This window comes from Bombyx mori, chromosome 15 (genome assembly GCF_030269925.1).
Source record: "Bombyx mori chromosome 15, ASM3026992v2".
NCBI lineage: Eukaryota > Metazoa > Arthropoda > Insecta > Lepidoptera > Bombycidae > Bombyx > Bombyx mori.
Window position 1 is genome coordinate 9,461,876 of NC_085121.1, and position 13,322 is coordinate 9,475,197.

The 13,322-nt window shown below is 36.0% G+C and overlaps 2 protein-coding genes across 6 annotated transcripts in view; one reads left to right on the plus strand and one right to left on the minus strand.

The window, feature by feature from the left end:
- The window catches only part of LOC101743270 (pseudouridine-5'-phosphate glycosidase), a 134,661-nt gene extending 121,617 nt beyond the window's left edge, over window positions 1-13,044 (minus strand). For 2 of the 4 annotated variants that reach the window (XM_062672579.1, XM_012692358.4), the window contains exons 1-3: window positions 12,769-13,044; window positions 4,771-5,006; window positions 3,542-3,764 (exon numbers count right to left, since the gene is read on the minus strand). In XM_062672579.1, the coding sequence (XP_062528563.1) occupies window positions 3,542-3,764; window positions 4,771-5,006; window positions 12,769-12,865 (556 nt within the window). In that variant the 5' untranslated portion in view covers window positions 12,866-13,044. Of the gene's footprint in view, window positions 1-3,541; window positions 3,765-4,770; window positions 5,007-12,717 lie in introns of all 4 variants that reach the window. The other 2 variants (XM_012692360.4, XM_012692357.4) reach the window with 2 other exon arrangements.
- LOC101743940 (EF-hand domain-containing protein 1) overlaps window positions 1-13,322 on the plus strand; it is a 53,150-nt gene that overhangs the window by 6,244 nt on the left and 33,584 nt on the right. The window contains exons 1-4 of one of the 2 annotated variants that reach the window (XM_004928425.5): window positions 6,995-7,156; window positions 7,323-7,512; window positions 8,440-8,656; window positions 10,113-10,268. In XM_004928425.5, coding sequence (XP_004928482.1) covers window positions 7,325-7,512; window positions 8,440-8,656; window positions 10,113-10,268 — 561 coding nt within the window. In that variant the 5' untranslated portion in view covers window positions 6,995-7,156; window positions 7,323-7,324. Of the gene's footprint in view, window positions 1-6,994; window positions 7,157-7,322; window positions 7,513-8,439; window positions 8,657-10,112; window positions 10,269-13,322 lie in introns of those variants that run through there. The other variant, XM_062672578.1, reaches the window with a different exon arrangement.

A 13,322-nucleotide genomic window follows, 5' to 3' on the forward strand; every position in this document is an offset into this window, starting at 1 on the left:
TCAACAGCTCGGAGCTCCCGCCCGGATACAGAAGTATTGTACTGTTTATATTAGTGTGCACGAACAAATTACTAATATAAAAATTACGAATTAAAAACACTTATCAAATAAAACTATAGATTTTATTAAGAACAGTTTTTATTTACGATCGAAATGTTAATTATTTCTTTTTGATTTATTAAACGTCGTCCCTTTAAATTAAACTCGATAAATATATCCTTAGCCGGCGTAGGAACGATGACTGTAATGAAATAACCTATAAATTTTTTTGGCCGTGGCCGCTACTAACAATATTGCGCATTACGTAATTTTGATCTCGAACCTAAATTGGTATTGCGTTTTTTTTTCAAAATAGTTTACGTTAACGAGGTCCAGTGACTTGAGTATTCAAACCAAATAGACACCTGAAATAACTTTTTAAATATTATTTTCGAAATTTCAAATCCTGGAACTAAATCTGTAGATTTTAACACATAACTTTATTCATAACCTTGAGTTTATAACATTACGAGATACGTTAATAATTACATACGAGTTTTTTTGTGAAATAACATTTAGGTATGTTCTTAAACGAAATTTCGGTGGATTAATGTTTTCGATAATTATACGTTTTTTTCTTAAGTTAAGCCTCTTTATGTATTTTGACTACAGTAATAAAATTATTACCTGGAAAATTATTATAACATAAATAGTACACTAAATATCCGATGAAATGAAAAGTAACACCAAAAAGAGACGCTGCTTGTGAATTACACATACTCGTACATACATGTTTTATTTTATCTTTTTTTTTGTTTCCTACCTAAGCTGATGGTCTAGAGAGACCATATCAACGTAACCTTAACTAGTAGGCACACGGGGTTCAAGCCTGACGATGTTGCTAACACGAACCCTAGCAAGAGCCGTGCTTCATAGAATCTACCACCGGATCGGAAACGCGACCCACTGAGAGGATACGGCGAGAAAATCAGTGGGCTGTGTCTGTGGGGATTTGAATACCGGCACAATCGCATTGTTATGATTACAGCGGGCAACTTATACGTTAAAGCCAAGACGTATTCGAAACAAAAAAAAAAAACTGTAAGCAAGGTTTTTAGCAAAGAAAACATACATATCATAGCAAAAAGACAAAATATATGTATTTTATTGACGAATCGCAGTTGAGAGCGCAGAATACGTTGTTAATTACATCGTTCGTTTGGCACGGCTGGGATCCGTCTACATCCGACTAATTGAACGCTGCGACACGTAGATGAATTCGTTCGTGCCGTTGAATTTCATTCGTACAAAAGTACAAGCAAGCCCTGAGTGTATTTTAAGTGCAAACTGGCAGTTTGTGGTTTCATTGCAACACCGCGATGCTTAGTTAACTGAACTGATGTATTTTCTAAGGTTTGCACGTGTTGAACCCGTATTTAACACGTGTTTAATGTTTTGACGATTTCTTTTTTTATTGCTTATATGGGTGGCCGAGCTCACAGCCCACCTGGTGTTAAGTGGTTACTGGAGCCCATAGCCATCTACGACGTAAATGCGCCACCCACCTTGAGATATAGTTCTAAGGTCTCAGTATAGTTACGACGGCTGCCCCACCCTTCAAACCGAAACGCATTACTGCTTCCCGGCAGAAATAGGCAGGGTGGTGGTATCTACCCGCAGGGACTCACAATCCGCATCATTTAGAAAAAAAATTATATACTGAGAGCTGTCACTAATGTCGTTATAGTGTGTTTTGGGAGGGCGTATTGTAATGTTAGATGCCACCCACGGTTCTGCAGTGAAGCAGTCCGGCTTGAAGGATGAGGCAGCCGTTATCGAACATAATTAAAACTTCGACCTCATACCTCAAGGTGGGTTGCGACATTAATATCCTTAGACTCCAGTAAGCACTTAACACCGAGTATGCAGTGAGTTGCTTAACCCAACTAATGTTCATACCCGATCCTGTAGACCGAATGTTAAATAGTCGACGTCGCCCAAAACACGTCACGGATCCTCCCGATCCATTAACTGTGCTTTTAGGTACCACAAGGAACGGTCACCGTTCTCGTCGAACCCGTCGCTTGCGACGAAGGGCTCGACGAGCGAATTAACCCACATACATAGCCCACTGAGTTTCTCGTCGGATCTTCTCAGTAGGTCGCGTTTCCGATCCGGTGGTAGATTCTGCGAAGCACTGCTCTTGTTAGGGCCAGTGTTAGCAACACTCCGGTTTGAGCCCCGAGAGCTCACCCACATGTTAGGGCGAAGCTGAAATAGCCTCTCAAGGCTATCATCATAGGTAGGGAAAAAAACCAAACTAATATGTACAATAAATAAATAAAAGACACCTATAATATCTATCACGTAACTATTTGTTTACAAAAACACAGTCGTTATGTTTCAGCGTATTGCATAGGGAAAATAATGGATACGGCCCGGGGAAAGGCATTACGTAACTAAAAGCTTCCTTGTTGTACTTTTGTTATGTTCGCAACTGGGTATTGCACTTGTTCCCTTTTGAATGTTTGATGCATTAAGCAATCTCGTTGCCAAGGGGAGCTCTGCTTTATTGATTTTAACAATTCATGTACTCGCCTAACGTCTAATGTGTGGATCAGCTCGGTGTATATCTGGAGTAATAACTTATAAATTATTGAATGTAATCAAGCGGATACTTTCCTATAATTTAAGAGCCATTGTTGCATTTTCAGAGCGTGATCTACATGTAAAGAAAGGTCTTCAGACATAAATGGATACTAAGCATATATAGCTGTGTAGAAATTCAACTTTTTAAAGACTTTATCAGCAGTAAGGGACATTGAGCACTAGATCAATGAGGTGATGTACATATATGCATGTATGTACATATATAACGGGCTCACGGTGTGCCTAGTGCCCCTGGTGTTAAGTGGTAATAGAAGCCTACCTATTTTAAGCGAGGTTTGATTTTTATTATAAAATCAAATTCGTGCGGCATTACAATACGGTGTACCGCCAGTACTAAAGATAGATAAAGCACACTGTTAATATGACAATAGTGAAATGCGGTCACATTTTGCAGTAGACTGCAAGTAATTGTATGTATTGTAAATTATAGGTTTTCTTAAACTACTCGCGCGCTATCGATCGTGTTATAATGGTCCTATGGCAGAACTCTTTCTCGTTGTGTCAACAAAAATTATACGAGGCTTCATCACAAACGCATGAATGAATTAGGAAATTGGGCTAAAGTTTATATGCGAATTACTTCTTCTTTTATTGGTAAGCAATTGAAAAACTATGATATACATACCAGACATATTTACATATTTAACAAGCAAGAGGTATAAGAAATTTCGTGATTGAAAATGACGAAATTCCATACAGCCCTTATTTTACCGGGTTCGAGGTGACATTTCCAAAAAAGTAGATGTCTATGGGCTCCGGTAACGACTTAACATCAGGTGGGCCGTGAGATCGTCCTCCCATCTAAGCAATATATTTTTTTATCTAAATATGATGTCACGACCCTCAGCAGTGAGGGAACACGCGAGCAGATATCTGTATAGATTGAACTTACCAATTCCACCGGTCACGAAGACTGGTATGTCAGCTAATTCTGAAGCAATAATTGTCCCAGCGACGGTTGTGGCACCGTCAAGCTTAGCCGCAGCTATATAAGCAAGATCACGTCTCGATGCTTTAATTACACCTTTGGCCTGAGCAAGGTATCGAAGTTGATCTTCCGTCAGACCAACGGTCAATTGCCCTTTAAGAATTGCCACAGTCGCTGGAACGGCACCCTAGGATATATAAAGACCAAAAAATTATGTTCAAATATATGTGTTAACAAATACACCATTATCTTTCTTTCCATAAATAGTCCCACAGTGACGTTTAAAGTGAGAGGTTGCGGGTTGAGCATGTGAATTCTGACTCCAGTTATATGCAGTTCGCTGTATATTCGTCTTAGAAGTCGTCGTGGCCTAAAAGATAAGACGTCCGGTGCATTCGTGTTGAAGCGATGCACCAGTGTTCGAATCCCGCAGGCGGGTACCAATTTTTCTAATGAAATACGTACTCAATAAATGTTCACGATTGACATCCACGGTGAAGGAATAACATCGTGTAATAAAAGTGAAACCCGCAAAATTATAATTTGCGTAATTACTGGTGGTAGGACCTGTTGTGAGTCCGCGCGGGTAGGTACCACCGCCCTGCCTATTTGGGCATTTACGTTGTAGATGTCTATGGGCTCCAGTAACCACTTAACACCAGGTGGGCTGTGAGCTCGTCCACCCATCTAAGAAATAAAAAAATAAAAAAAAATTCGCTCGCTTACTGTCCTCAGGTCATGTCAAAATATATCCTCATACTTTTAGCATTGTTAACGTCCATGAGCAACTGTAACTACTTACCATCAGGTATGCCGTGTGCTCATCTGCCTACATAGGCAATAAAAAAAAAATTTGCCTGCACTTAATTTTCATATTAATAAACCGTATATGTATTAAGTTATTATAAATGGTCTCGCACTATTATTGTAATACGTGTTTTATTAATTCAGCGAAAATTCAGGCAAACCAATAAATTTGAAATTAGGATTTTAAAAAACTCACATAAGTAATTCGTAATTACAAAAAAAAGTAAAAGAAAACGTATGCATGTTGAAGCGTTGTAGACGTACTACAAAGAAAATTGGCATCACAAAAGGCTTACGTAATTGTGATAATTAATTGTCAATAACTTAAAATCGTATATCGTAAAACTCTACCCATTCAAACAACACAAGCTATATTGTTCGCTTACCCGTTGCCTAATTATATTCTCCACTTCCAGAGCCGTTTCCAAGTTCTGTGGGTAAGGCATTCCGTGTGTAATAATAGTTGATTCGAGGGCTACTATTGGCATATTTTCTGACTTCGCCCGAGAAACTTCCTTGGAATAAACGAAGGGATGACGAGACTCGCTATAATTTCTAAGAAAACCCAAATTACGCTGAACAAGTTTCGGTATGCCATTTAGTCGGTACGCCATCTTGAATTCTAAAAATAAAATAAATTTAAATAGCGAGCCTTAAAATACACAGTCGTTGCCTTGTTTAATTAATCTAGTAATTACTTATTTAAAACTCGAAAAAAGTTTACATTGACGAAAGCCTTTCTATTTTTTTTTTTGTAATGTATAATTTTTATCGTAATAAGTATTAAAGGAATTAGTCCATTAGAGTTAGCAATCAGTGTTATAAATAAAATAATAGCTGTACTACTGTAGAATATGTGTGTGGATGGTTTGCCCTTTATCAACGAGCAGTCAAGTTCACCTGAGATGGATTTATGGAGGCTCTGACGGTGCAACTTTGATAAAGGCCATCTATTGGCTTTCACAGCCACTACACATTAATCAACCTCCTCCATCTCGACTACACGATCCCACGAGAAATTTAGTAAAAAATACACTGCAGAATAATCGAAGTGGATAATATCCTAATATTTCAATAATAACATCATTGGGAATTTAACTTAACTGCGCCTTCTAAGCATCGAATGTTATTCATGGTTTTGTCTCTTCAATTGTATGCTTGTGGAAGTTAATTTCCATAGTACATATTGTTAGTATCGGTTTCAATTTCATCAATGTGGTCCAGAATAACACGCCCTCATCTTTTCCTGTGGGTGTCGTAAAGGCGACTGAGGCATTCACCGGAGAATGAGCCGCAGTGTTATTTGTTATTATCATACTAGCGAGTATTATACCAGTGTACTGCGACTGTCAATCGGCATTTACGGATTAGTAGGACGTACTATGAGCCGGATTGAAGGATGGGAAGTTGGTTTTATAATCCAATTGAGACTTTGACCGCATAAGGCTTTAGGTGAGTGTCGGCATTCGCGTTATGATGGCCATGGGCTCCGGCAATCGCTACAAATCACGTAGGTCATGAGCTCGTTTATCTGTATTGACAAAAAAATGGAAAGTTATGAATATTGACACGCACAAAGTCGTAAGTACATTGTATATAGTTTTTAAAATTCATACAGTTGGGAGTTTACGGTACAAGTAAACTAAACAACGGTTTTTCTTATTCTTTCTTTTTTTAACCAACCATAAAACTATTTTATTTTTCATTTAAAACGTAACTTTTGTTCGGAATTCTATTTACGTCTCTCTTTCAACTTTACTACTTACAACACGTTATTGATTTTAAAATCTAAAATTGCGCCACTGTTGGTGCAAATGACGAACTTTCAAATGTTTTATTTTCATTTTTTATTTGACTGTATTATTCTATGTTATATGAAAGAATTCGATAGATATTATAAAAACTTTCCACATAAAGATATATATGAAGTGTATTCTTCATATATTCATGTGAGGATAATACTCGTAATGTTTGAATATGAAACTATTTTTTTACTCAAGGATAATTGCACTACAGAATTCGGTCTTCGACCAGGATTTTGGTATGTATTCGTCGATGGTAACGCGTCTTCTGGGCCCGCATGGATGGGAATCACCACCCCGCCTATTTCGTCCGCGCAGCAGTTATGTTTTCCGGTTTGAAGGCTGGGGCAGCTGTTGTACTAATAGAACTGATGCTTAGAGCTCATGTCTCAAGGTGGGTGACGGCATTTACGTTGTTGACGTCTATGTACTCAGGTAAGTACATAAGAGAGATAAGAGGGCTGTGAGCTTGTCCATCCTTTTTAGCAATAAAAATAAATAAAAAAGATTGCGATTTTTAAATTCTTCGATATTCGAAATTCAAAACATTTTCCTTAAATTTCCATCAAAGTTTTTGGAAAATGAAAGCGAATCTTAAAAATCTTTTTTAAATGAAATAGAAAGTTATCTAGATAGCAGTTCATCTTGTAGTACAGGTTTTTTCAACTGCCTAATCCGTAGATAAAAAAATCCAGCACCGAGTGCATCGTCAGCTTAGCCATAAAATATCTACAGAAACTGAGAGTATGTAACCTTTTTAAATAATGTAATCTTTATTCGTTGTCATTGAAGACTCATCGGAAGGTTGGTTGCTTAGAAACGCGACCCTTCATTATATCAACAGCTGCCTACCCAACAACGAAACATTCGCTTCCAAGATAATGTATACATTGTTTCGCTGTTTGCTTAATTATTTTTAATAAATATTTTTGATAATACATTTCATAAACAATAACAACTAATCGAATAGGTGAGCTTAGAATAATTTGTACGTAGAATAAAAATGCGAAACAAAAGTTATTTAACTTCACAGAATAGTTTCGTACATTCAATTGAATGCCTGTTTATTCGTTACCAAATTTGCACGATTTGCTTATTTATGAACATATTATTTGTTTCCAAAATTTTTATTACAGCCATGGCGTGGGGTCTCCCTAAGCTACCAGGTTTGACATTTTCGGATCCAACCAGGACGCAGTATCATTTGCGAAGCTCTTTAAGATATTATCAAGGCCACAGATTCCCGGACACCGTTGTTAGAGGGCCCGGTGGAGCACCAACTGATGTTGACAGCAATGCGTTTGCCTTGCCCGATGATTCTATCAAGTTAGTATAATGTATTTTTTTTTAATTGTGCCCTTGATGCCATTATCGGAGGGTTTAGAAATCACAAAGTAAATGGTGCCATACATTTTGAAACTGTTGACTGCATTGGATTAACGGATTTACCTTGAACCGGAACACGCGATGAATGGCAGAAATCATACAGACTTAAGTCACGTGGTGAATCTTTCACCACAACTGCATCACACACCTGCAGTGCCACCAAAGCGTCCTTGCTATGGGTCAATGCTGCTAATTGAACTTCGAACAGATTTTCTTTCATGACAGAATTTACGACTACAGTTAGTCGTCAGTTCGTCAGTTTTAGATGCGTTGGTAATAGGTTTCCTGAAGGCTTCGGGTGAGCATTAGCGTTAGAGAGTTTTGCATAAATCGATTATGCTGAGGAAGCCCTCACCTGTTCACGAGCTGACTAGACAAGATAGAGCGTCGCGTCACTCTAATATCTAAAACGGACATACCCTCGACGTAGTTACTGTATATTTTTTATGTTTTCATAGTTTTTTAATATAGGGGAATGCTGTGAAATTTTGTGTTTCTGCTGAAATTGCATATCATTCATTGCCAAAGATGTACATATTTAATTGTATATGTATAGATACAATGATATTATTAATCAATTAAAAATTATGTGTACGTGCGTTCAAATTACTACTGTACTATTTAGACAAAATTAAAATCCTGCTTAACTTTTTTTTTACCATTGTACATCGTGACATACTTACTAATCAAGTAACTTTAAATTATTTGTGTACAAGACTTAATTTGAAATCACTCAGATAATTACTAAATTTGATAAAGTGAACAATAACAACAAGTGTTGCTTAGTTACAAACGATATTTTCCTATCAGAACTTATCGATGAGAACAATAATCTTTAACTTGTTTTATACGTACTTTTATTTCTAGCTATGACCCATCTCTGACCTATGGACGGGTGAAACAGCCAGCGTTGCCGGCAGTCGTGCCGCACTGGGTCCATTATGACAAACGCTGCCTTAATTTCACGGCATTTTTCAAACAGCCAGTGTTTGAAAATCCGGATGAAAACTATAGAGTACGAGTGGTCAATATTGTTTACTTCCTCGAAGATGATTCTATGACAGTCATGGAACCCAGAATTAAGGTTAGACATTTGTTATTTCTTTAACTATTAAAATTATGAAATACCGACGTCTTCCAACTATGTGCGATCTCATAGTTTATTTGAGTTACCCCAAAATATTAAGCCACTTTGTCAAGACGGTGTTTCGGCGACGACACGACTACACGAGATTATAATCACATGCTACGTACAAATTTTTTTGTAAGCCGCTCAAAATGGATCGGAGCTAAAAGAATTTAAATTTCATATTTCGTTTTGATTCATCATTTTAGAAATGGTAATTTCCTTTGAAATGAGTTCCTCCACAAAGATTTATGATTCCGAATATTTCTTCTGTCACTCGTAAACGACTTTCGCGGCCAAATTCAAATATGTAGATTGTATTCAAGGGCTTACGTTCAGTTTATTCAAATTGGCAGGTCGGTATAATGCAATCCCAGTGCCTGTACTTATATTAAAGATGTACGTAATGTCTCTGCGTATTGATTTTTAACCTATTTGATATTCATAGCAAATATCATGGCCGACCATGTTCTAAAAATAAGTATTTGTAAACTAACTTATTTCTTTGTTGTTTTATTAAACAGCTGCAGACCGCAACGAGTTAAACGTAAATAATTATAACTAAAATTAACTAAAGTTTTCTTGTTTCTGTAAATTTCCAATTATGGCACTAGCATTTTCTCAAGGTCTTATTTATCTTTTGTACTTTTCACGTTAGCGTTGTTCGTACTTAAAAATAACAAAAGTATAATAATGCACTGAGAGTGGAAGGTAGGAATAGCGAATCTGCGACGGAGCTAGGAAATGAGCACGCATTTGTCTCCATATGAATGCCAGCGGCAGATGCAACCAGCTTCGTTTAATGGGACCATCTTTTTTGCACTGAATACACCTAAGGTTTTATAATTTTGCTTGTGAATAATTTATGAAGTGCATACGAGTATTATTGTTTTAATGGATATATTACTTTTAAGAGGGTACTTGTGTCAGTCAAGTGCTTATGAGGCTTTAAGGGGGCAGTTGCCTTAATTATAAAATAAAACCCAGCAAAATTTTATGTATTTACTGAGGGTTTGATATGAAGTCATACCAGGCTCCTTTTTATCAGTTCCGCAAAGCTACGATGCGCTGGCTTGGTTTGCTGAGTAGGACTGTTATTATCCCAAGATGCCGTGTTTATCATCTTAGCACACGTTTGTTTTTGTACCTATTCTTTTTCCACCTGACAATGGTCTTATTATGCGTTTACCATTGCTCATGGCCATCAGTGATGTCACAATACAGCTAAATAATCCGTACCTTACCGCTGAAGACACTTTTTGAAATCGGAAAGAATATAGAGACGTGAAAAACGCCGCGGTTAGGAAGTTAATTTGGTACATAGAAGTCAATAGGGAAAATCTGTTGCCATGGTAAGATGGGACCATCTAAAATACTCGATATGCCTCAAAGTTTACAATGATTAAATTTGCAGAATTCGGGTTTATGGCAAGGTCGTTTGGTAAAAAGAGGTAGGATTCCAAAGAATGACGCCGGCGAATGCTGGCACTGGAAGGATCTCGATATTGGTAAAGACATTTGTATCTACGGGAAGGTGTTTCATACAGTCTCTTGCGATCTATTCACAAAGGTAAGCCTTATATTTTCATATTTAATATTTGTGTTGACAATAACAACTATTATAAAGATTATTTGACTATGTAGAACGGTATTATATTTTGTAAAAATCAATAGAAAATTACTGGCTCTAAATATTTCTAAACTACAGGAGAGAGTGAAGTGTTTTAACATTAATATAAAATATTCTCAACATTTTATTGTTCCACCTCAACCTACCAGCACCATATTGGGTCGCCTTAGAATCACTTAAGCTGAATGTGGAGGAATGAACTATACATTCAATCCGCCCCATAGACGCGATGGGAATATAAACTTGTTTATATACGGCAGCATGCTGATTTGTATTCCAACAACGCGGCCACGTTGTCGAAAACATTAAACTGTTTCTGTGAGTCTTTTGAAATAATTTAGTTCTTTTAATTACTTGGAGAATGTAACTTGTATAACTGACTAATTATTATTAGTCATTAAACATGTTACATTTCCATACATACCTATTTGTAGTTTTAATGTTTTGTTACGAGCAAAATAGATTGTGACTTATAGTTTTTTTTAAGATTTTATGACTTGGTAACTAAGACCTTTAAGTCATGTCTTATTTTAATTTATATCCTTACTTTTGAAAAATGATAATATGGAGTGAAATGAAATGAAATTATATGAAATGAAATGAAGATCATTAATTTGAGACATTAATCAATGGGGATGAAATTAAATGAAATGATATGGGATGGAATTTAATCTCAGTAAAATGGTGGTCATTTTCTGAGATTTTTTCAGTAGACTTTTTGGAGGATCCCGAGAAGTTACGTCCAGCGGCTTTATTTCATAATCCCACATTTGTGCACTTTCACAGATAATTAAACAGTTAATAAACCACCGTTATTACACATTTAAACCTGAAAAAATACTAAATAGACAAAATAAAACAAATCACACAACTTCACTCCTCGCGTTCCCGCCAAAAGTCCCCTTTTTTAACAGTTGTTTGTCGACACAGATTATACAGACTAGTTTTTAATTTTTATTTATAAACTAGCGACCCGCCCTCGCTTCGCTTCGGAAACATTAAAACACACATGAAACCAAAAAAAAAAAAAAAATTTTTTCAAAAAGTAGCCGTCCGTGCCTAGGATCCTATCTTTATATTAACCAAGTCTTATAAAAATCCGTTCAGACGTTAAGGCGTGAATGAGGTAAACTTTGAAACCAAACTATTAAAAATCACTAACTTAATTAGTTTTCTGCCTACTGCCTACGCCTTAAGTACGATAGCATGAATATTAATAGCCCATATCCTTTTCTAGGTTACTATCTATCACCTAACTAAATTTCATCAAAATCCGTTCAGCCGTTTAGGCATGATAGAGCAAAACTCCCACCAAAAACCATAAAAAAATCACTAACTCAATTCAGTTTTCTGCCTACTTCCTACCCCCTAAGTACTATGACGTGATCATTTTGATCTTATATCCGTTTTTAGGTAACCATCTATTACCTTACTAAATTTCATCAAGATCTGTTCAGCCTTTTATACGTGAAAGAGCAAAAGTCCCAACAAAAACGACTGAAAATCACTAACTCAATTTAGTTATCTGCCTACTGCCTACCCCCTAAGAACGATGGCGTGATTATTTATAGCCTATGACCATTTCTAGGTTATCATCTATCACCATACCAAATTTCATCAAAATCCGTTCAGCCGTTTAGGCGTGAAAGAGGAACAGACAGACAGACAGACAGAGTTACTTTCGCATTTATAATATTAGTATGGATACACAGGCTTAAAACAAAAAGTTACTTAGCTGGATCTATTCTTTGTCTCAGTCTTTCTTACATTTCGATCCAGATTTCGTTGATTTTTGACAATTCCAAAAAGAACGAACAAAGGATATAATATGTATGTATTCATAGGAATAATGTTATTTTATGTAGCTTGGTCCAGTATGTAGTGTGAAAAAAATGAGAATGTAAGATCTTATCATATCGTATGTGATTTTTTTAACACATAGCTTATGTTTATTTACAGTTATTATTTACTTATTTATTTTACTTTTTGTTGTATACAACAGGCAATAATGATTAACACGAAATAAAATAAAACTGTCAATACAATGGGCGGTCTTATCGCAAAAATCGATCTCTTTCAGACAAGCGTTTATAGAACTAATATTAAACACAAAATGCAAAATATACTTCACAACAAATCACATTAATTCAAGTAGGTATTGGTTCTATTACGATCGAACTAGGACTAGGACACTGTAAAGTGATTATTAGTGATTATAAAATGTTTTGAAAGTTGGAGTCAGTTTTTAAGATTGATAAAATAAATGTAAACTACTGTCGTATTGTGTATAATGCAGAGAGTTGAAATATAAGTATATTTAAATCAATGGTATAACACATACAAAACAAATAACAAAACGTTGACAACATAACCTACAATATTTACTTACCGCTTCGATGCTTAAATAAATTAGTTTGCAAAAGGCCACAGCCAAACTTACTTAGAAACTGTATTATTGACACTGTATTTTCTGTACTATAATTTAAAAACGGAATATTATTGCTGCCGTATGGTTGTTTGGTTACTTCGATTCGCATTCAAGGTCACAACTCGCAGCTGGTCCATAGATAACAAAAGCTCGGAGTGGTTATTATGGTGCTAAGTTAAAATCAACCATATGTCTTTGTAACAAGACTTAAATTAGTTAAAGATACTAAATTTAATAGGTCTATCTAACACAAAATATGTATCTACACAACTCGGGATGTCTTCTGCTTCTACAGTTTAATCTCGCAGCTATTTTATATTATATTATATTATTTCCGATGTTTTGAACATAACATCATAGTCTGTAATGACGGAAACTGTACATGAACCCGAAAATAGTGATTTTTTATGTTGCAACTCGAGTAGAATTAGTAAATTATTTTGATAGTTTGGACGATTTAAAATTTTGTCGATCAAACTAAAACCAGGTGACTATACAAATCTAATTTCAAAATGAGCAAAAATGTGTTCAAAACAACTCAGCTCGCATTCGGGAACTAAACGAAC